This window comes from Marmota marmota, unplaced genomic scaffold (assembly GCF_001458135.2).
Source record: "Marmota marmota marmota unplaced genomic scaffold, marMar, whole genome shotgun sequence".
Lineage (NCBI taxonomy): Eukaryota > Metazoa > Chordata > Mammalia > Rodentia > Sciuridae > Marmota > Marmota marmota.
In genome coordinates this window covers 79,299-102,431 of record NW_026000205.1, presented here as the reverse complement: position 1 = coordinate 102,431, position 23,133 = coordinate 79,299, and the positions used below count along the sequence as shown (strand labels likewise).

General features: G+C 55.9%; 2 protein-coding genes across 2 annotated transcripts; both read left to right on the top strand.

The window, feature by feature from the left end:
• The first annotated feature begins 38 nt into the window (after positions 1-38).
• Positions 39-12,162, top strand: Etfb (electron transfer flavoprotein subunit beta). Its single transcript, XM_015496436.2, has 6 exons — positions 39-173; positions 6,853-7,011; positions 7,130-7,288; positions 9,134-9,196; positions 10,998-11,156; positions 11,951-12,162. Exons 1-6 carry the CDS (start codon positions 117-119, stop codon positions 12,119-12,121), a joined length of 768 nt encoding a protein of 255 aa, XP_015351922.1. The 5' UTR covers positions 39-116; the 3' UTR covers positions 12,122-12,162.
• A 2,767-nt stretch (positions 12,163-14,929) lies between these two features.
• On the top strand, positions 14,930-22,568 carry Vsig10l (V-set and immunoglobulin domain containing 10 like). The gene is made up of 10 exons (XM_015496435.2): positions 14,930-15,073; positions 15,160-15,993; positions 16,432-16,725; positions 16,857-17,141; positions 17,798-18,052; positions 18,744-19,022; positions 19,552-19,848; positions 20,674-20,787; positions 21,005-21,159; positions 21,650-22,568. The coding sequence occupies exons 1-10, from the start codon at positions 15,034-15,036 to the stop codon at positions 21,719-21,721; spliced, it is 2,625 nt and encodes an 874-aa protein (XP_015351921.2). The 5' UTR covers positions 14,930-15,033; the 3' UTR covers positions 21,722-22,568.
• The last annotated feature ends 565 nt before the right edge of the window (positions 22,569-23,133 follow it).

Genomic DNA, 23,133 nt, shown 5'->3' with positions numbered 1-23,133 from the left:
ACCGTGGTGGTTGACTGGCTGGACGCGAGGTGCGCAGGCGCAGAGACGGGGCGGGCGGGGAGGTGCGACGGAGGGGCCGGGTGCTGGCTGACCCAGCAAGTGGCTGCGGCGGGAAGATGGCGGAGCTGCGCGCACTTGTGGCTGTCAAGAGGGTCATCGACTTCGCCGTGAAGGTGACCGGGCCCCCTTCTCCCACTCCCTGAGCCCCGCGGCCTTGCGCTTCCGGGATCACGAACGCACTGTACGGGGATCTTCTCGTAGCCTCTGATCGCTGCCGCTGTCCCCCGAACGTCAAAGTCACACCTGGGGGCAAAGATCAAGGGCTGTTAGGTTCTGATATCCACCCCTTTCAAGGCACGGACCATTTCCTTTTCCTCGCTCTGGACTCAGTTTCCTAATAACTGTGCAAAGCGAGTTACTTTCTGTATTTCTCACTGACTGTAAGAGCCACAGTCGCTGTTTAACCACACGGGGAAGCTGAGCCACAAGGAGGTCATTCGGCTAGAAGGTGCAGAGCCGAGAATCCTGCCCAGGTCCTCTGAGTCCACACTCAGACTCGGGTTTTGCACACGAGCCAAGCTTTCACCCTCTAGACCCCACTGCCTGCTTGATTACAGTACTCCAAATGTCCTAAGACCCCATCAGGGCACGATTGGACACCCGAACTGTCTTTCACCCTCATAGCCACAGGTGGGAGAGGGAGCTCTAGCTAGGAAAGGAGGGAGACATGTTTGTTAGAGAGGAAAGTTCAAAGGGCCAACCTGACTGAGCTGGGGGAGTGACTCACTTAAGGGGTTGGGGTAGGCAGCATCCCTAAGGATCTGGCTTGTCCCCAGAGGGAAACTGGTATGGGCAGAGATGAATCAGACATGGACTCTCAGGCCAGTTTCTCTTAATGCATGACCTAAAATGCTGTCATGTCTGTCCCCCCATCAGACTGGGAGCTCACCTGTGTCCCCAAGCATTGCCTGACACAGGGTCTTAGGGTGGGTGCAGCTGGGCCATTGTTAGTACCCCTGCCTGCTTGGGGCACTTGGGGAGGAGGGTACGTATCAGAACAGCTGGCATTAAGTGGGTACTTACCCTGTGCCAGGAGGCATTCTGAGTCCTTTACAGAGATGAACCCATTCAGTCCTAACCTTTTCTATATCCACTGTTATTAATCCCATGGGACAGACAAGGAAACCGAGGCCTGTGAGGTTCTCTTACTTGCCAGATAACCCAGCTAGTAAGTAGCAGACTTAGGAAATCCAGGCAGGTCCTGCTCCAGACTCTGTTGTGCCTCTCTCCACTCAGCAGCCACTTGGCCTGATGATGCCTCAGGCAGCATAGGACAGGGGTGTCACTTCCATCCTGTTTTGAGACATGCTGTTTTGAGGTCCTGGAACCTGACTCCTGATTTCTTCCTACCTCTGCCTGTTCCTCAGTGGGCCCCATTTGGACTCCTATGGACTTATCCCCCTGCCCCAGCACTGGTCTCCCTGGCCTGGGCTATCTAGGTCAGCTGTGTCTCCCTCACCATGCTTGACACAGCTGTGGTCGCAGTGGCACCCAGCATAGAGCCTGGCACATGGGTACCTGTGGTGTGTTAGGTAAGAGAACAGAGAGCAAAGTGTGAATGCAGAATTGTATCAGTTTCCCAAGGGTCAGTGCCACTTCCCCTCCCACACTGGCCCAGGGCTCTCTCTTACTTCCTGTCTGGATGGGTCTGATTATGGCTCTTTTGGAAACAAATAAATGATTCAGACACTACTAGCCATCTCATCACGGGGCCAGACCAGGCCCCAAGCCCGTTCCTAAGCCTCACCTACTACAGCCCATCTTCAGCCTTCTCTCCCTGCCCCATTGTCTCCTCTCCATCTCCTCTCGGCTCCTGCTGTGCAGGCCTCCTCTTGTCATCTGGCTGCAGTACCAGGCTCCCCTTTTCCCCCAACTCAGCCTTTCTCTCCAGCCCATCTTCTTCTAGCCTTAGGGGCCTTCCTGCATCCAGAGCTGACCCTACTCATAGCCCTCCTGTGGCTCCCCAGCACCCTCAGTATGAAATCTTGGCTGTTCAGCCTGGCATTAGAGACCCTCATGGTCAGGTTCAGCCATCTCTATCCCTTGTGGGACCCTCCCTCACCACAGCTGCTTCCACAACTCCAGCCTGTGCCTCCTCTCCTGATGCACCAGGCTGCTTCTTGCTGGGGCCTTTGCCAGTGGTCTGCCTTCTCCCTGGGTGCCCTTCTTGCTCCTCCACCACCTTCCACCCTGGCCTTGTGTCCCTCTCCTGTCTTGCTCACCTGCTTTTTTTCTACCTTCCTTCCTTCCTTCCTTCCTTCCTTCCTTCCTTCCTGTACTGGGGATTGAACCCAAGAGCATTTAACCACTGAGCCACATCCCCATCCCTTTTTATTTTTTATTTTGCTACAATGTGATGCTAAGTTGCTTAGGGCCTCCCTGAGTTGCTGAGGCTGATTTCGAACTTGCAATCCTGCTGCTTTAGCCTTTCAAGTCGCTGGAATTGTAGGCATGTGCCACCATGCCCTACCTGTCCTGCTTCATTCTGATCCATCGATTATAACAGAAGTTTGTCAACCTCTAGGAAGCCTCCCACCCTACCCCAGGCTACCTTGGTGTGCCTTTGGACACTCCTGAAGCCCCTGGGCGTGGTCACTGGCCTTCCTCACACTGGACTGTGATCCTCTGTTTGCCATCATCCCCAGACTGGCAGCTCCCCACGGGGAGGACCAGGTCTGACCCATCTATTTCCCGCATCCCTCAGTTGCCTCATCTCCATCAAGTCTTTGCTCAAAGATCACTTTCTCTGTGGCCTTCCCTGGTCCCCTCAAGATTACAGCCCCAGAGTCTCTGTCCCCCTCTTTGCTGTACCCGCTGCCATACTCTTATCACATTACATTTATTACTTCAGCATTTTGTCCACTCCTCCTGGAAGTTGGAGTCTGTCTGGTGTGTCTGTCGTGGCAGCTACGCTACTTGAATGCTTCAGAGCCTTGACTCCCAGACCAGCTGCTTGGGTCCACTTCCTGCTGCATGGCCCTGAGGAAGTTACTTAGCCACTCTGAACCTCGTGTCCCCCTCTGTACAATGGGGATGATGGTAGTACCTGTTTGGTTGGTGGTAGTGAAGATGGAGTAAGCTCTTAGGACAGCACCTGACACAAAGTTTGTGTTGACTGTCATGGAGTAGGTACTGTCACTATTGGTAGTGCAGGAGTGGAGGTTCATTTAGCCACTTATTCTGCTCTTAAGAGGCAGTTGGCAACCATTGATGCCCAGCCTTGGCCAGGAATACATTTTCCATGAAGCCATTGGAGGCCTCTTTTAGGGGCCCAGGAGAGGCAAGGCTGGGGCAATTTTGTATGCGTAATTTGGGCTTCATTTTCTATTTATCGACTGATTGTTGTACTGGGGATTGAATCCAGGGGTGCTCTACTACTGAGCTACATCTACAGCCCTTTCTCTGTTTTGAGACAGGGTCTTGCTAAGCTGCTCAGGCTGGCCTTGAACTTGCCATCCTCCTGCCTCAGCCTCCTGCGTTGCTCCAAGACCTTGAACAGTGCTAGGCAGGTGCACTACCCCTGAGCTACATTCCCAGCTGGGCTTCAGGACAGGAACTTGAAGCCCAGGAAGGCTGTTTCCACCTTGGGCCCACCAGCCCCACCCTCTCCCAGTTCTGGGTGAGAATGCACCTTGGCTCCCCACTTTCCTCCACTCCCCATACTTATGCCCCCTGCCTCCTCCTCTGCCGGGGCGCACATACCCCCTCCTCAGGACTCTTCTCCATCGGTCCAGGAGCTCCCTTATTGAAGGGTTCAGAGCCCCAGTCCTAGAGCAACAGTCTGTGGCTGGCCTTGCTCACTGGCCACAGTCCCTACACCCGGCCTTGCTGTGCTGCTTGCTCTGGGTCCCAGGTTGTACCCTTTCCTACCATGCTAGACAGAGAAGGCTAGAGGACAGAAGCAAATGAGTCCTTGCCCTGTGTCCAGGAGGGGCTGTTGAAATCACACCGTCTAAACCCTGTCAAATGTAGTGGCACGAACCCGAAGGCTGGCTGTCTAAAGCCAACTCAGCCTCTTCCAGAGCCACCCCATGCCAAGACGGTCTTGGGGTCAGATCCCTGATCCTGCCACTTTCTTGCTGCATGACCTGGGGCAAGACACATTGCCTCTTTGCCTCAGTTGTCCCCACTGTAAAATGAGTCTGGTAATGGCAGTGACCAACCTCTCAGGATGGCAGGACAGGGATGGGAGTTAATGCATATGAACCCTGGGGGTGTTGCCTGCAAGGATCGAGGATCGTGGCTGTTTTTGTAGAAGTTCAGTCTGTTGCCCCCTTAAGAGCAAACCTAGAAATGTATCGCTGAATCTTTTGCCTCTGGTTCTAAAGCACCATTACTTAAAGCAACACAAGGCCTCGACTCTCCCATCTTTCCATACAGCCCCAGGGCCTTTCAGTTCCCTTTCAAATCCTCGAGTCCAACTACCTCTTCGTCTCCACTTCACAGTGGTCTGAGCCGCTGTCTTCTCTAAAGTCAGTGACTAACAGCTGCCTGTCTCCCACTTTCTCTTGTCACTTTCAACTTCCCCCACCAAGAATCCAGAATGACCTGTGAAAACTCCAGTTGACTCCAGTTGACCGCCTCTTTGCCCTGCCCTGAGGTCCTTAGGCCAAGGCCCAGCGCCTTGCTTCCTCCTGGGCCTGCGCAGTTGTCTCCTGTGGCTGCGATGGCGAGATAGGTGCCACAAAGCCATCCCCTTACAGTTCTGGAGGCCCCAGGTTGAAATCAAGGCGTCCGCAGGGCTGCGTTCCTTCTCGAGGCTCCAGCACAGCCCGTGTCTCTGCCTTCCCGGCTTCTGGAGACCACCTCATCCCTGAGGGAGGCCCCTCCTCCTCCTCCTGCAGAGCCAGCAGCGGGGCATCTTCTGGCCTCTCTATGACTTGGACACTCACTCTGTCAGCGCCCTCTTCCATTTATAAGGACCCCTATGATTACATCCGGGCCCACCCAGGTAACCCAGGCCAATATCCCATCTCAAAACTCAATTTGGTCACACCCATAAAGGGCCTCTTGCATATAAGTTCTCATTCTCAGGTTCCTCAGGACATGGACAACTTTGGAAGGCCATCACTATGCCTGTCACAATGGTCTAGCCCCTGCTGTCCTCTCCAGCCTGATGGCATCCTGCTCCCCACTGGCCACACTAAGTCTCCTTTGACTCCACAAACTCTTCCTGCACCTTCCTACCTCAGGGCCTTGGCACCTGCTCCTGCCACTCCTGGAACCCTTGTCCCTTGCAGTCCACCTGGTCAGTTCATCTTTCAGATCACAGCCTGAGTACCTCTACTCCAATGAGGCTTTCCCTAGTTGGTCCCATCACCCTCCCTCCGCTCCCTGGACGTGGCAACGTCAGGAGATACAACAGGGGCCCAGTACACATGACAGACCTGGTGCTGACCTCAGCCAGATGCTTCAACTTGGAGCCTCAGGTTCCTTGTCTGCACAATGGGATGATGACATCTCCTCCCTCTGTGGGCTGTGGCCAGAATGAACACATCAGGACATGTGCAGTCACTGAAAGCAGGGCTTGGGCACGGTGCTCCTGCACTGTGGTGGCCAATAATGTCTCTGACTGCTCTCCAGAGGACTGGATGGCTAGGAAATGGCCCTGAGGAGTCCATCCCTAGCCCTGGACTGAGGAGGGCCCGTCCAGATGCTATGCATCACACAACTTGATTTCCTGGAGTGCCCGGTGGGCCCTAAATACCATCTCAGGGGTTCTTGTGCTAGAGCGGCCCCAGGGATATTTGACACACAGAGGAGAGGCCACTTGCAGACAGGTGGAGGTGCTGGCCTTGAAGATGAAGTGAGGCAGCCGTGGGACCTGGAAGAGCAGGGAGCAGATCCTCCCCTGGGGCCTCCAGAGAGAGTGCCCTGCCTGCCCTCCCGGCCTCCGCCTTGATCTCAGGCTGATGAACTGGTCTTGGACTTCTGGCCTCCAGAACCAGGAGCCCCAGTTCACACTGCAGCCCTGGACACAGCAGTGACCCAGAGTGCCGTGTGGGCCAGCACATGGCACCGTTCAGTGCAGACAGGCCACGTGGAGAGGGGTGAGAGGGCCTTGGAGGCCCACCGCCTCACCTGTCAGGCAGAGAGGCCTTCCGCGCTGGGGTTTTCTAGATTGGGTGAAGACGACGCTTGAGGATAAAAGGAAGAGGGCTGGTATTTAGTGAGAACGGGGTGTGTCATGGGGTGGGGTGCATAGCAAGGTGGGTAATGCCACAGAACGTGACACTCAGGTGCTCGTGTGAGGGTGTGCAGGTGGGCCTTCTGATACACTTGAGGGTGTGGCAGATTCATCTTTCCCTGTGGCAAAAGCAAACAAAGCTTGAGAAACCCTCTGCCAGACCTGAGGGCCAGAGACCCAATGGTGATAATCACGTTGGATGTCCCTGGTGCTCAGGATGGTCTGAATGAGAGGCAGTGTCCTCCCTGTAAATTCTTTTTTTTTGTGGGGGTGGGGATGAGTATTGAGAATTGAACTCAGGCACTCAACCACTGAGCCACATCCCAGCCCTATTTTGTATTTTATTTAGAGACAGGGTCTCACTGAGTTGCTTAGCACCTTGCTTTTGCTGAGGCTGGCTTTGAACTCAATCCTCCTACCTCAGCCTCCCAAGTGGCCGGGATTATAGGTGTGTGCCACTGTGCCCAGCTCCCACCTGAAATTCTAACCCTGCCCTGGCCCTGGAGCTGTGTGGGCCACTGTTGTCCCCATCTACCCATGAAAGGGTTGGTCCCAAGGTCCTACCTGACTCCCACTGATCTTGCCCTTCCCCTCCTGCTGGGCAGATTCGGGTGAAGCCGGACAAGTCGGGCGTGGTCACTGATGGTGTGAAGCACTCCATGAACCCCTTCTGTGAGATTGCTGTGGAAGAGGCCGTAAGGCTCAAGGAGAAGAAGCTGGTGAAGGAGGTCATTGCTGTCAGCTGTGGCCCCACACAGTGCCAGGTGTGCAAGGTCGCTGGGGGTGGTCTGGACCCCTGGGTCTGAGGGAGGAGGGTCTTGGGTCCAGGTTTCTCGGTCCATCTCATGAAAGAAACCACACGAGCCCCTCCTTCCCTGGCAGGAGACCATCCGCACTGCCCTGGCCATGGGAGCAGACCGAGGCATCCATGTGGAGGTGCCAGCTGCGGAGGCGGAGCGCCTGGGTCCCCTGCAGGTGGCTCGGGTCCTGGCCAAGCTGGCCGAGAAGGAGAAGGTGAACCTGGTGCTGCTGGGCAAGCAGGTAGGTCTCCAGCTCCTCCCGCTCCACCTGCTCCACTCAGGTGGGGGTGTAAGGTGACACTGCTGGTGGTCCGGGAGTTCAGACATTCCAGGTTGAGCAGCTCGGCCTTGGCCATCTCCCTGACAGAGGTTGAGCAGGGGAGGGCAGGTCACTCTGGGTGTCATAAAGATCCCTTGGAGCCCTCTGAAGTGAGGCTGAAGCTGCAGACACTGAGGATTTGGTGCAGGCGTTAGAAGGAGGTCAAGGGGGAGGTGGGGCCAAGGCCCGGGGAGTGAGGGAGGGACAGGGCCTGGTCTGGCCTGGTAACACAGGTGAGGAACCCTGGAAGATCCTGTGACCCCTACTCAGGGAGTGTGACAGCCAGGGACACCTGGGGGACACAAGGAGGCAGTCTCGGGAGACAGGTCTGGGCTTGAATCAGAGACTTGGGCCTTTAGTAGGCACTGGGGAGCCACAGGGGCCTGTGAGCAGGAGGGAGTGGGGCCGGCTCAGTGCACACAGACCATGGGCTGCCGTTGGAGGGGACACTGGAGGCCTGGCACTCAGCTGAGGCAGGTGTTCCCTCAGGGCCCCAGGGACACTGCCTTCCTTGGGGTATCATCCTCGTTTATCCCCTTGGAGGCCAACCTGGTGGCCTTACCCAGGGGAGGAGCAGAGGTGGATGACAGGCTGCGGGGAGTGAGGGCAGAGGGAATGAGGCGTGGCTGCTGAGAAGGAAGGTCAGAGGCTGAGGTGAAGCAGGAGCGGAGGTGACAGGGCACAGGAAGCTCAGAGGGGTGGGGTTCCAGGGAAGAAGCGGAGCCAGGCAGATGCAGACCGCCCCTGGGTCCTCCCGGCCCTGCGGAAATCAGTAGAGAACAGACAGCTGACCCCAAAGAGAGGGGCCCAAGAGCAAATGAGTGGGCTGGGGCAGAGGCCACCCGAAAAAAGGCCAGGAAACAGGCCCGTGTGGCTCTGCCCAGGTCCCACATCCGCTCCCTGGCACGTGTTGGCAACCTGCCGTGTTGAAGCCTGTGCGTTTCCTGTGGCTCTGACTCAGTTCCTGGGGCTGGGGCCTCCCGCTGGGGAGATGCCAGATGAACTGGTCAGGGTGCTTTCAATCTGGGCAGCCAAATCACAGCTCACACTGGCCTTAGCCAGATAGCCAGTTCCTTAGCTCGTGTAACTCACGTGGTGCAGCCTGATCCGGGGTTATGTGTTAGCACCCGGCCCTGCTCCTCTGCCTCTGCTCTGTCTGCATCTCCAGCTCACATCCCACTGACTAAGTGACCCAGCAGAAGGCAGAGAGCCTCTTTCCCAAGCGCTCCACAGAGCTCCCTGGGCTGGCCACTGCCCAGTTTGAGTCACAAGCCCATGCCTGAACCAGTCACAGGGGTCCGGGGATAGATGGTTCTCATTGGCCCAGATCTTGTTCATCCAACTTCCCATGTGGCTGGCTCAGGGCCTGGCTCACAGAGGCTTCTGTGAGTATTTGTACAGAGGGCAAAGATTTCGCTCTGGGAATGCTGGGGCACACCCGTGTTCCTGGTCAAGCGACTGTTTGCTCTGCACCCATGTGAGGGGACTGTTCTAGAGCAGGAGTCAGCACACTATGGCCCACGACATAACCTATTTATTTTGTGAATATGATTTTGTTAGAACACCCGCACACATTCATTTATATGTTACCTGTCACTCCTTGTGCAGTGCAAGGGCAGAGCTGAGAGGTCATGACAGAGACTGTAAGACTCACAGAACCTAAAATGTTTAGAAATATAGAAAAAGTTTGCTGACTCCTGTTCTAGCAGAGGCCTGAATGGACATGAGAAGCTCCACTGATCGTAGTCTTCTCTCTCCCCCCACTAGGCCATCGACGATGACTGTAACCAGACAGGGCAGATAACAGCTGGACTTCTGGACTGGCCGCAGGTGGGGCTGGGTTGGGGAGCACAGCTGAGGGCCTCATCCCGGAGCTCAGCCTGTCTCGGGGCGTTTCCCTTGCCCTTCCCTCCTCCTGGGACCCTGTCTGCTCAGATGGCTGCATGGCTTCCTTCCTCTCTGCCTCTGGATCTCCGCTTGTCTACCCTGCATGAAATCCTCAGGTCCCCTCAGCCCTGCCTCTCTGGTCCCCATCTATGGCAGTGCAAGTAAATTTAGAATTACGCCAAGTAGTTCTAAGTCTCCCACAGCCACATTGAAAATGTAAAAAGAAGCCACAAGCCAGGCATAGTGGTGCGTGGCCAGAACCCCACAGCTCAGGAGCTGAGGCAGGATGATGCAAGTTCCCGCCCATCCCAGGCAACTGAGCGAGACCCTGTCTCAAAATAAAAAATGAAAAGGACTGAGGATGTGGGATGTGGGATGTGGCTCAGTGGTAAACCACCTCTGGTTCAATCTCCAGTATCAAAAGAAAAGAAACAGACACGTTACTTTTTCTAATGTTTAATGTAATCCCATCATATATAAAATGCTGTCATTTCAGCACGTAACCAATATGAGAATACTGAGATATTTTACATTTTTTATTATTTTCTGTACCAAGTCTTCGAAATGCAGGATGTATCTTATGTTTGCACCACATTTCAGTCCAGATGTTGAGTTTCATCAGAAATACTTAATTTGGACTTCTAAAGCAGTTCACGTGCCCACGTGGTGCCAACAGGCTGAAGTTTCCCAGTAACTCTGTGAGGCTCAGGGCTTATACAGCTCTGCCCACAGTGACCTGCACACATCTAAAGCGTGCAGTGGACAGGTTTTGACACAAGGACGCACACATCTCCACACTCATGATAATGTATCAAATATCTGTTTTTAAATTTTAATTAATTAATTAAAATTAAAATCTGAAGTTCCATTCTTCAGCTGCACCAGCCACATTTCTTAGGTTTAGTAGCCCCTGGTGGCCAGCAGTGACCAGAGGGAACAGCACAGTTCTTGACCATTCTCCTGTTTAATTTTCTCCGAAGCATTTATCCTCACGTGGGCAGCCCTTGAAGTCGCCTTCCTCCCTGGTGCTGGCCATCCTCCCCACTGCCGTACATGTCCCCCAAGGCTGGGGCGATTGGTCGTGTTCACGGTGTGTCCCCAGAGCCTGGCTCACAGGGGCACTGGGTGAGGCTGCTTCTGTGATGCCCAAACTGTCACCTGAAAGATGAATCCAGTGAACGAGTGAAAGGAGGGAGCAGGTCAGCTAAGCAGAGGCGTGTGGGGTGTCGGCCAGCAGGGGAGGAGACGTGGATTCAGGCCCAAGCGGCCTCGGCCAGAGGATGGGGTCCCAGAGGGCCGTTTAAGGACCAAGGTGAGCTCACCTTGTTCTGCTTTGGGCCGGTGGAGAAACCTCACAGAGCCCCTGGGGAGCTGGTTGCCAGCTTCAGGAGTTACTCTGTGGGTGACGGGCACCTGTTGTTGAGCTGTGGCATGTGCCTCCTGGACTCTCTGATACGCGATGGTTTAATACACGTGAACTGGCTGGAGCAGGGCCCAGCACTCGCACACGCTCACTGTCATTACTGTGGGGACTCCTATCCAGCAGGGCCAGGGGAAGTGGGACCCCTCCTGGACTTTTGAGGTCCCTTTCTGTGGCTCCCTCCCCAGTTGTGCTGTGCAGGACTCCGTCTTTTGCCACCCTCTTCCCTGACTCTGCTCAGCATGGCATGACGTACCCTGCTGAGGACCGCTCTCTACCCAGCTTGGACTAACCTTGCCTGCTGTCCACACTCTCCCTCCCCAGGGCACATTTGCCTCCCAAGTGACGCTGGAGGGGGACAAGTTGAAAGTGGAGAGGGAGATTGATGGGGGCCTGGAGACCCTACGCCTGAAGCTGCCAGCTGTGGTGACTGCTGACCTACGGCTCAACGAGCCCCGCTATGCCACGTTGCCCAACATCATGGTGAGCACTCAACTCGCGGGTCGCTGAGGGCCTAGGAATGGGCCAGCACACTGCAGGCCCAGTGCCTCTGTCATGGATGGATTGAGGAGGGAAGGGCCCCAGGGATATCCCACCCAGAGGAAGGGATCACCTGGTCATCTGGCAGATAGTGGGTTTGCTGGTCATCTCTGCTAGTGATGAGGTGACTACTGGGCTGTTCTGGCTAATTCTCCCCAATAGAAAGATTCAGTGGGCAACAGAAAAGGTCCTCCTCGTCATTCCAGCCAGTGGAAAATGTTCACTGGGCAATCTTGGCCAAACAAAGAGGATCCATGCAGTCATCTCGGTTCATTAGGGAAGGTTCCCTCGGTAATCCTTGCCATCAGGAAGTTATCGCATAGGCCATCTTGGCTACCAAGGAAGGGCTCGTGCAGTCTCTCAGCCAACAGGAAGAATTCACTAATCATCTTCAGGACGAGTTCCCTGTGTCATCCCAGCCAACAGAGAACATCCAGGCATCATCCCAGCCAACAGGAAGGGTTCTGTGGGTCATCCCAGCCCAAAGGATCGAACCATTATTGCCAAAAGGATGGGTCTGTGGGTACCTTGCAGCTGGTGCAGGGCTCCCCAGGGTGGCTCCCAGGAACGGTCACCCAGGTGTAGCCCAGGAGAGGGTGTGTGTGTGCCGGCCAGCAGGAAGGGCAGAGGTTCAGCCAATAGGAATGGCTCTGCAGATGTGGCCGCCCTGGGGAAGAGGCTGTGGGAGGCTGGGCAGGGGCTGCGGCAGCCCCTGAGCTGAAACTCCCCATGTGCAGAAAGCCAAGAAGAAGAAGATCGAAGTGATCAAGGCCGGGGACTTGGGCGTGGACCTGACTTCCAAGATCTCTGTGGTCAGCGTGGAGGACCCACCTCAGCGTACAGCCGGTGTCAAGGTGGAGACCACCGAGGACTTGGTGGCCAAGCTGAGGGAGGTGGGGCGGATTTGATCCCTCCCTGAAACTCAGCAATAAAACTGTGACCCTCTTAATGCCTGTCTCTGTTACCTCATTCTCTGGAGGTCTGCTCTTTGATTCATTCAACAAATATTTACTTAAATCTCCTGTGTCCCTGGCCCTGTGCAGAGCAATTCTGGAAGCCAGGTGAGTAACATATAGTCCTGCCCTTGAGATGCCTCTGTACTGAAGGGGACAGACGCTGGCAAAGGCAGCTGTAATACAGGGTGATGGGTGCTAGATGTGGAGACACACAGGGCTTGGAACCTAGCTGGGGCACTTGGCCTGGCCTGTGGGGTCAGAGACGCTCCCCAGGGAGCCTCATTCAAGCTGAGTGTTGAAGGACTATCAGTGAGGTCAGTGAGAAGGACTCTGAGCTCAGAGTGTTTGCTGGGCCTCCTGGTACCAGATCCCTATTGAGACTTGGGACACAAGAAGGATTGAGATTGGAGGCTCTGGTTCTGGTCAGTGAGACGAAGAGCCCAGGGCCTACAGTTGGATTTATTGCTTTCAAATCCTCCCTCTCACCTTTACCTGCTGAGAAGCGTTGGGTGAGGTGCTTCCTGTCTGAGCCTCACTTTCCTTGTCTGGCAGGCCAAAATACAAGGTAACAGCAATGGAGGACTTGGGTTCTGGATCCTGAGACCAGGGTTCAAACCCCGGCTCTGACCAGGGTCTGGCTCCAGGAGGACCTGAGGCAGGCACCACTCCTTGGGCCTGGGTTTCTTCTTTCATAGGATGGAATTAATAATATCTTGTCTTTTTTTTTTTTTTTTTTTTTTTTNTTTTTTTTTTTTTTTTTTTTTTTTTTTTTTTTTTTTTTTTGCCACATAGCAAACTACCCCAACACTTGGTGGCTTAAGACAACAGACGGATCATCTTGCTTACAGATCTGAAACAGATCTGAAACTCAGTCAGGCTCAGCAGCTCTTGTCTCCATGTAGCATCAGCCAGGGTGGTGTGAACGGGGCCAGAGCATCATTCCAAGATGTCTCACTCCAGGGCCAGCAGGCTGGCTGGGACTCCTGACCCAAGCTGACCGCTGCCTGGGGGCTTCAGCCAAGGCTGTGACCAGGGGCCCTGACCCCTCTCCTTGGGGCTGCTTGAGAGGCCTTATAGCATGGCTGCTGGGTTCCAAGAGGGAGTATTCTGCGGAACAGGAAGTGGAGCTGGCCAGCCTCTAGAAGCAGGAAGTGGCCCCAGTTCACTTTCTCTGGACCTCTTTTCTTTCTTTTCCCTTGGTACTGGGTATTAAACCCAGGGGCTCCACCATTGAGCTACATCCCCAGCCCTTTTTATTTTTTGAGACAGTTTCACTAAGTTGCCAAAGCTGGCCTTGAACCTAAAATCCTCTTGCCTCAGGCTCCTGAATCACTGGGATTACAGGTGTGGGCCACCACACCAGACTCTCCAAATCTTCTGATCTAGCAATGACAGAGCCTGCTGAGACCCAAGGGGAAGGAACATAGACCTCACTCTTAGTGGCAGGAGGGTCAAATTTGCACCATCCTTAAGCTACAAAGCCTACCTCAGGGGTTTTAAAAAGGTAACTTATGTAGCATTTCCAGAACCACACCTGGCACACAGAAAATGCTCAACGTGTATTATTGCCATGATTATTATCAGCATGGCAAAGATTATGCCAGGTCTGGGAGGACTGGGAGCTGAACTGAGGCACTAAGCCCAGTATGGGGTAGCAGGAATGAGCCTTCTGACCATCCTGGGCCCAAGCCCAACTTCCTTTTCTGGCTGTGAAACCTCCTGCAGTTCCCTTGTCCTCTCTGAGCCATAGTTTCCTTTTCTGTAAAGTGAGGATAAAGACTCCCACCCAGCTCAGAGGGCATTTAGAAGGATTCAGCGTGATAGATTCCTGGCACAATGTAAATGGTAATTATCATTATGGTTCTTAATAAGGTAAGACCTGAAGGACAAGTTGCAGTTTAGCCAGATTGAAGGGTGGGGATAGTGAGTGATAGCATGCCAGGTAGAGGAAGTAGCACAGGCAAAGACTGGGGAGTGAGGATGGCATAGGAATGGCGGCAGGTTCAGAGTGGGTGCTGGATCGGTGGGAGTGGCTGGGTCCGCTGAGGAGCTTGGGCTTCTCCAGAGGGTACTGGGGAGCCAGGCAGGGTTGTAAGCAGGGGAGAGCAGCAGCAGTTCTGGGTGTGGCAAGACCCTCAGGTGGACTGGAGGGGACTGGAGCCTGGGGGGTGGGGAAGAGGACAGTTGGAAAAGATAGGCCTTCCTGTGCTGGGGCCTGGGCCCTGAGATTCAGATGGAACCATCCCGGAAGTGGAAAACCAGGGGGAGGATGCTGAGTACATGGGGATGCAGGGCTCGTGAGGGCCTGGAAGACACAGAAATCCGGCTCCATGGGTCTCAGGAGAGGTAGGTAGGACTAGGGACTTGAGAGCAACAGGGAACCCTGGGATGATCTGGAGCAGCGGGGAGCAGGGTCAGATGTGGATATCAGAGGCTACAGGCAGGACAGAGGGAGCAGAGGCCAGAAGGCTGGGGAGGAGGAAGTCTGAGCTGAGGGGAGGCCATCGGATGTGAGGCCGCGTTGCCTTCCTCTGGGAAGCCTTCCTGGATTTGCCCGACATGTCTGCTACCTCCTTTTCAGCTGGGACTCTGTTCTCCCCCTCTCCCCTTGTGGGTAGAACATGCAGGGATAGGGCTGGGTTTCCCCACAGGCAGGGCCAGCCTATGAGGACAACAAGTAGGGTGGGGTGGGCGGCTTAGCCACCAGTTCAGCCAGGGGGACCCTGGCACCTCCTGCTGGGTCTGGCTCCCTTCCCCGCCCAGGAAGCTAAGCTACCAGTCCTGTTGGACTTGTCCAACCCAGGAGGGACAGATGCCGGCCCTGGATCTCTCTCCAGTGTCCTCTCAGGGGTGCGGCCAGCACCATGGACATCCTGCAGGCTCTGCTGCTCTTCCTACTCCTGGGTAAGTTCCTTTCTTGACCCCTTCCCCACCAGCCCCCTTCCTAGCAGCCTCCCCCAAAGCCCACCCCTCCTACCTCTCCTCTGCAGCCCCTCCGTTAAGGATGCTTGCCCTGGGAGCCACTTCTGGACTTCAGCAAACCAACTTTACCTCCGCCTCCTTCTTGGACTCAGCCAGCTCCTCCCTCGACCTGGGCTCGAAAGTTCCCTCCATCAAACCCCCCAGCCAGAACTTTCCAAAACTCTCTCTGGATTCACAAGCCTCTGCTGAAGTTCCTGATTCCAACTGGCTTCCCAAGGCCCGAAATTCAAATGATGTGTCTGAGTCCCTCTGGTCAAATATTTCTGCCGAGGGTCAACATTTGAGCCCCCATCCCACCTTCTCTAAGATTCCTGGTTCAGAAGTGTTTCCTGCCAAAAGTCCTGTGCCTTCCTTCTCTGTTAAGACCACAACTTCAAACATTTCTGCTCAATTTCCTGACTCCAAAGTGACTGTTGAGGCCCCAGATTCAAAACTCCCCTCTGAGAATCGGGACCTTGAATTCTCTGCCCAGAGACCCCAATCCAAAGTTCCTCTGGAGACCCACTCAGCTGCAAGCTTCCCCCAGCAGGTTGGGGGGCCTCTTGCTGTGCTGGTGGGGACTACCATCCGACTCTCCCTGGCTCCAGCCCCCAGCCCTGTTCCTCCTGCCCCTCTGGTAGTTTGGCGAAGAAGCTCCAAGGTGCTAGCAGCTGGGGGCTTGGGGCCAGGGGCTCCTCTGATCAGCCTGGACCCTGCACACAGAGACCGCCTGAGATTCGACCAGGCCCGAGGGGGGCTGGAACTTGCCTCTGCCCAGCTGGATGATGCCGGGGTCTACACAGCTGAAGTCATCCGGGGTGGGGTCTCTCGGCAGATTCAGGAGTTCACAGTCAATGTGTATGGTAAGTGGGCCCTGGAGTCACAAGTGCAGGCTGCTGAGACATTTGGGCAAGCCATTTCTGTTGTAAGGATGCTTCCTCCCCAAAGGGACAATGGACCGAGACAGGGGTGCTGAGGAAGCTTGGACCTAGATCAAGACTGGGGCAGGGAGCACCTGAATTCCTGTGTCTGAGGGAGGAGGGCTGGGGCCTGTACTCTGGGTCTGACGGAGCAAGGACTGGGGACCGAACCCCTGGGTCTGAGTGAGGAGCCGCTGGGACTGGACTCCTGGGTTGGAGGGAGGAGACATCATGGGTCAAGGAGAGGAAAGGGAAGGGACGGATAACCAGACTCCTGCGGCTAAAAGGAGGCGGTGGCTGGGGGCGAAGTCCTGGGAATAAGAGAGTGAGTACTGGGGCCTGGCTCCTTGAACGGATCCTAAGGGCATTGCCCCTCTCCAGAGCCCATACCCCAGCTGTCTGTGCAGCCAGAGACCCCAGAGACGGAGGAGGGGGCGGCGGAGCTCCGGCTGCGCTGTGTGGGCTGGAAACCAGGCTGTGGGCAGCTGAGCTGGACCAGAGACGGCCGTGCTCTGAATGCAGCGGATTCTGAGGGAGCAGAGTCGTCCCGGATCCGCGCAGAGGGCGACCAGCTGCTCATCGCTCGCCCTGTGCGCAGCGACCATGGGCGGTACACCTGCCGCGTCCGCAGCCCCTTCGGCCACACCGAGGCTGCGGCCAACGTCAGCGTCTTCTGTGAGTGGGGGCTGCCTTGAGCCGGCTAGGAGTCACTCTGGAATCCCAGGAGAGAACAGGACTAGTGGCCTGCTCTCGGGATTTCTGGAGACGCCCCGGTTGAGCCCAATCCCGACTCCCTCTTCCCCCAGACGGTCCGGATCCGCCGGTCATCACAGCGTCTTCCAGTCGAGACGCCGCCCCGGACCTGTATGTCACTGCGGGCAGCAACGTGACCTTGCGCTGCACCGCCGCCTCGCGGCCGCCGGCTGACATTACGTGGAGCCTGGCGGACCCGGCCGAGGCCGCAGTGCCCGCGGGGCCGCGCCTCCTGCTGCCAGCCGTCGGGCCAGGCCACGCGGGCGCCTACGCCTGCCTCGCAGCGAACCCGCGCACTGGCAGCCGGCGCCGCTCGCTGCTCAACCTTACGGTGGCAGGTGAAAGCGGCTGGGGCGCCACAGCTGGGGCGGGGCCAGCTGGGGAGGGGCGGGGCCAGCCAGGAGGAGCTGGGACAGCTGTGGTGGTGTTGGGTGGGGCCCGCGGCGGGGCGGGGGGCGGCGATTGCTGGTAGAAGGGGCGGGAACGCCTAGGAGAAAGGGCGGAACCAGAAGGAGGAGACGGCGGACGGCGCAGAGTGGGATTAGAAAGGGAAGGGAAGGGACCCAGTTGCTTGGGCCAGCAAGTGGTATCAGCCAAGGGAGAGTTACCTGGCCAAGGGGGTGGAGTCACAAGACAAGGAGGCTAGGTCCACCCGGGAGGGCGGAGCTACCTAGGAAAAGGGGAGGCGTCTCGTGGAGTAACCCAGGAGGGGGCGGGGTGACCTGGGAGAGAGTGGAGCTAGAAAGGAAAGGGCTGGGTTACGTGTGGAAAGAATCAGTGTGTGAAGTTGCAGTTTTAGGAAAGGGGGGCGTTCAGGAGTTGCGCGCTTAGCGGGGATTACTGGGAAAAGGGAGCTGAGTCAGCCAGAGAAAGGGACAGGATTTGCACCTCTGAGGCGGGGCTAGGTAAAGAAGTGGTGGGGTCCGAGCATGGAGAGGCAGCCCTGGAGAAGGTGGGGAGACCGACTCCGTCCTTTATCTCTACTTCTCTGCAGATCTGCCCCTCGGGCCCCCAAAGTGCTCGGTAGAAGGGGGTCCTGGGGACCGCAGCCTCCACTTCCGCTGCTCGTGGCCAGGCGGGGTACCTGCAGCCTCCCTGCAGTTCCAAGGTCTCCCCCGCGGCGTGCGCGCGGGTCCGGAGCCCTCCGAGCTCCTGGCGGTGGTTCCCGCCCACCCCCAGCTCAGTGGAGTCCCCGTCGTCTGCCTTGCTCGCCACCTGGTGGCCACGCGCACCTGCACTGTCACCCCGGGTGAGAGAGGCAGGGCTTTGCTGTTTCGAGAGAAGGGAACTTTCCTTTGGTCCTTTGGGACTTGTGGGGCGGGGAGAATCTCCCTCTACTCCAGGAAAGGGCAGAACTTCACTTTCTTTGAACCTAAAGAGGCAACAAGGTTTTTTTTCTGTACTCCAAGGTGGGGAGGGGGCAGGGACAGGGTTTTCCCCCTGGTCTCAGGAACAGGGCAGTCCCTATATTTAGAAAGATACATTAATCTTTTTATTTTTATTTTTTTCAAAGTAATGACTAGCTGAGCATAATGGGCTTCCCAGCCCTTGTCCATGTATAACATATGTTCAGTTAAGTGTTTGCTGGGGATATCAGATAATGAATGAATGAGAGAGTGAATGGGCAGTTCCCCCACAGCGCTGGGTTCACCACTATTTGATTTATGGAAGGACACGGGACTTATTATTCCAGTGGAGAATACGGTCTTGCCTTTTTTTTTCCTCCCAGTTCTAGGGATTGAACCCTGGATGGTTATACCACTGAGCTACATCCCCAGCTCTTTTTATTTTTTGTTTTGAGACAGGGTCTCTCTAAGTTGCCCAGGCTGGTCTGGAACTTGTGATCCTCTTGCCTCAGCCTCCTGAGTTGCTGGGATTACAGGCGGGCCTCACCACACTAGGCAGGTCTTGACTTTTAACTGGGCTTCTGTCACCTACAGAGGCCCCCAGGGAGGTGCTGCTACATCAGCTGGTGCAAGAGACAAGGTCAGGGCAGGCAGAGGTGGCTCTGGAGGCTTCTGGCTGTCTCCCACCCTCTCGAGCATCCTGGGCCCGGGAAGGAAGGCCCCTGGCTCCAGGAGGCGGGGGTCGCCTGCGAATCAGCCAAGATGGGCGGACGATTCTCATCAGCAACTTCAGCCTGAATGTGGACCTGGGAAATTACTCCGTGTTCTGCAGTGGGGCACTGGGTACTGGGGTCGACCAGATTACCCTTATTGGTGAGCCCCGCCCATTCCAAGAACCTGTCAATTTAAGTCTCCCACCTCCTCCTCTCCCAGACCCAGGAGTATGTCCAGGCCCCCTCTCTCATCCCTGAGGTCCAGGCCCAGCCTCCTCCCTCAGACCCAGGGTCCAGCCCCAGCCTCCTCCCTCAGACTCAGGGGTCCAGGCCCAGCCTCCTCCCCCAAACCCCGGGGTCCAGGCCCAGTCTCCTCCCTCATACTCAGAGGTCCAGCCCCAGCCTCCTCCCCCAGACCCAGGGGTCCAGGCCCAGCCTCCTCCCCCAGATCCAGGGTCCAGGCCCAGCCCTCCTCCCTCAGACCCAGGGTCCAGGCCCAGCCTCCTCCCTCAGACCCAGGGGTCCAGGCCCAGCCTCCTCCCTCAGAAGCAGAAGCCTGGGCCCCTAGCTCCTTCCTCTTTCCAGATACAGGAATGTAGCTCTCCATGTAGGGGATTTAGGAGTCCAGTTCCCTTTCCCTCTCCTCTCTAGCTCCCAAGAATCCAGCCACCCCCTCCCCTCATCCCCAGGCCCCTCCATCGCCTCATGGAGGCTGCAGAGAGCCCGGGATGCGGCAGTGCTGACTTGGGATGTGGAGCGTGGGGCCCTGATCAGCAGCTTTGTGATCCAGGCACGGACAGAGGGACCTGAACTGGGCAGAGCCACAGCCTATGAGGACTGGATCTCCCTGCTTATCCTGGGGCCTCGGGAGCGCTCAGCTGTGCTGCCCCTCCCTCCTCGGACTCCCAGGGCCTGGACCTTGCGCATCCTTCCCAGACTGGGGTCCCAGCCAGGGCCTCCATCCCAAAGCCGGGTCTACCAGGCAGGTGAGTCGGGCCGTGGACATCTTCTCCTGGACTTCCTCTTAGAACTCTGGCCAGCCATTCTCAATCTGTTGCAGTGGCTTGTCTTCCCCCTCTGATAACCTGCTAGGGCACCATAACAATGTACCATGACTTGGGCGACTTATAATGGCAGACGTTGATTCTCTCATGGCTTCCAGGGCCAGAAGTCCAAGATAGGGGTGTCTTCAGAGCCATGTTCCCTCTTTCTGGCTCGCTCTCTCCCTCTTTCCCTCTCTCTCCCTCTCCTTCTCTCCCTCTCCCTCTCTCTCCCTCTCCCTCTCTCTCGCCTTCTCTCCTTTCACCCACATTACCCTGTACTGAACCCAGAAGGCTCTTCCCAACCTCTGAGCCTTCTCATTTTCTGTTCTCTCCTCTTGAAACACCCTTTCCCAGGTTTAGCCTGACTAACTTCTTATTCTTCAGATCTCTGCTCAGCTGTTACTTTCTTAGAGACCTTAATCCATCACCCTTGCTAAACATCATCTCCCCTCCCATTGTGTCTATCACAGGGGTTGTTTCCCTTCTTAGTCCAGTCTGTCGTTATGCTAGTTGTTGCTCCTTATTCTGCTGCCCTCCTAGGATGAATCCCCATGGAGTAGGCATCTGGGCTGTCTTGCCCACCAGTGGATCCTCACCACGAGGCCGAATTGCCAGGCCCTGGGTAGTCCGTAATTCAGAAAACGTTAAATGAATTGAGAGCGCTCAGCCCCAAGTTCTGTGTTCTGAGAGGGACAGTGCACGGGATGCTCACAGGAAGGATGAGTTAGGGGTTTGGAAACTTCTCTCCCTTCTGTTTGTCTCTTCCAGGCCCCACCTCGGGCCCCGGTGCCATTGCTGGCATTGTCCTGGGCTCCCTATTAGGTCTGGCACTGCTCGTCGCGCTCCTTCTCCTCTGCATCTACTGCCTGAGGTGCTACCGGGGTGAGTGGGAAACCTGCAGAGGAGGCCGACTGGGAGGGGCTAGAAAAAGGGAGACCTAAGTGAGCCAATCAGCGCAGTCCTAGCATGTCCCACCTTCCTACCTCCAGATCAATCAAAGTAAGGTCCCGCCTCTCACCCCAGCTTCCCTTGCTATTGGCTGGGTCTGCATGTTGGGGCAGCCAATCACAGGTTCCTATTCCTCTGCCTCCTCTCTCAGCGAAGGCGCCAAAGAAAAAGAAGCATCCTGCAGCCTTGGCTCCTGGGGTCATCTCTCCAGAGGAGAAGATGCAGACTGTGAGCCCAGTACAGACCCCACAGCCACTGCCCCTCCAAGTCCCTCTGAAGGACTCTAACAAAGCCAAGGCCTACCAAGTGAGTGCACCTGTCCCCATTTCCTCCCAGAATGGGGACGGAGCTTGTTTCATACTCAGGGAGATGAGCGTTTCTTAATTCCAGTCTCCAACTTTGTTTGTCGGCTTACAAAGTTGGTAAAACCTTATTTCTTAATAAGAAAAAAAAAAAATCTGGACAGGATTTCCTGCACAGCTTTTAGGTATCCTAACAGAAGTGTGCATCCTAGTATCTTCTCCAAAGGAGAATGAGGTGAGGCCTCCTTTGATTTTCATAAAAATTGGTCAAACCTTCCATTTTTCTCCCTGAGGCAGTGGAATTTCCGTGTTTCCCATTAAAGTTGGGTTGCTGCTGCATGTCTTAGCCCCTCCAATGGTGGTCAAATATGGGGGGCAGGGGGAGAGACAGCTAGTTTTTGAAAAGTTTGGGCTAGGCTGGGGAAATGATGTGGGTGAGTCATGTCACATCCAGGGTGCCTCCTGAGATCACCCCTACTTTGCTTCTCTTCCAGGCCACCAGCCCCAGTCCAGTCATCTTTCCAGGTGGGGGACCAAGAACTGTTCGGACAGCCACGCAGGTGTGATCAGAGCCAGTGCCCCACTCTTCACGGGGTATTTTGGGGCAAGGATCCAGCAGCAAGTAGGGCCAGCTATGACTGAGGGCTGGGCCCTGAAAGTGGGACTCCCTGTCTCGTCACAGAGAAGACTTACCCTGTGTTTGTAGACCCAGCCCAGGAGGTCCTGCACATCTGGAAAAGTGCAGTTCTCACAACCCCCGGCTCTGGGCCGGCGTGTTCCTCTGAGCTGGAGGGGAGCCTGTCCAGGTTCCCTGAAGTGGTCTCCTGTCTGCCTCCTCTGGGCCACACCCCCTCCAGCTCCCAGGCTTCATTCTTCTCTTTAGACTCTTTAGATTTTATCTAAACTCCTCAAGGACCTCCAAGGTCTTGTGGTTTGGCCTGTTGGCCTTCATCACCCTCTTCCCAGGACTAACCCTGCTCCCTAGCGTTTCTTTTTCTTTTAAATACCTTTATTTATTTTTATGTGGTGCTGAGGATCGAACCCAGGGCCTCGCAGGTGCTAGGCGAGCGCTCTACCGCTGAGCCACAACCCCAGCCCCTCCCTAGCGTTTCTCCCCCTCCAGGCCTTTGTCCCTGGATTCACTCTGTCTGGCCACTTGTCTTCCCCATATCGATCATCAGCTCCCAGGTAGCCGTTACCACAGACCATCTTTCCCCTCACCTCTCTTTGGTCATGGGTTAGGTCCCAGAGCCCCTGAACTTTTCCCTCCTCACATGTAAACACATCATTATGTGTAGCTTAGGTTCCAGCTCTACGCTGACAGCGTCACAGAGGCAGAAACCACACATTATCTCAGCACTTATCACAAAGCCTGGCACACAGCAGGCGATCAATAAATTATTTGTTGACTGATAGATGTTTTGGTGCCAGTGAAGGGCTGGGCTCGCTGCTGCTCTCTCCTGCATGTCAGCTATCTCACTGAGAATTTGGGGTACACCAGTGGGGATTCTCCTGGCTACAGATAACAAGATAAATGGCAGCAAGAAATATGGAGGCGGTTGGTTTCAGGTTACGACCCAGTGACCCTGCAGATGCCCGCCGTGCATCCTGGAGCCCTGTTATCCAGCAGACTCAGCACTCCTCATGAATCTACCCCCTCCGTAGCCCGGCTGGGCCGTGTGCCCATCTCTGAGCCACTTGTGGTGGGAGATGGGCTCTGGGGAGTGGCTTAAGCCAATTAGGGGCCACTGCTGTAATGGGCCAATTTAAAGGCCCCAAAGAGAGAGTGGGGGGTGGGAATGACGCTGGGGAGGCACCTCCAGAGATCCATGTCCCCATACCCTCCACTCCCAACTCCTAATGACACTGACAGCTGCAGGCAGAGACTTTGGAAAAAGGCGTTTATTGGTGCGGTGGTCTCAACACTCCCCATGAATCGGAACACACGGCCCCCAGGGCCCCCCCGCCCTCCCCGCCC

What these genes read in the sequence shown, in the direction of transcription:
- Etfb (XM_015496436.2), top strand. Translation starts at nt 117, where the DNA reads ATGGCGGAGCTGCGCGCACTTGTGGCTGTCAAGAGGGTCATCGACTTC. An exon ending in TCATCGACTTCGCCGTGAAG is followed by an intron (nt 174 to 6,852) that starts GTGACCGGGCCC and finishes CCTGCTGGGCAG; the next exon opens with ATTCGGGTGAAGCCGGACAA. An exon ending in TGGTGCTGCTGGGCAAGCAG is followed by an intron (nt 7,289 to 9,133) that starts GTAGGTCTCCAG and finishes TCCCCCCACTAG; the next exon opens with GCCATCGACGATGACTGTAA.
- Vsig10l (XM_015496435.2), top strand. Translation starts at nt 15,034, where the DNA reads ATGGACATCCTGCAGGCTCTGCTGCTCTTCCTACTCCTGG. An exon ending in AAGCCGGGTCTACCAGGCAG is followed by an intron (nt 19,849 to 20,673) that starts GTGAGTCGGGCC and finishes TGTCTCTTCCAG; the next exon opens with GCCCCACCTCGGGCCCCGGT. An exon ending in ACAAAGCCAAGGCCTACCAA is followed by an intron (nt 21,160 to 21,649) that starts GTGAGTGCACCT and finishes CTTCTCTTCCAG; the next exon opens with GCCACCAGCCCCAGTCCAGT.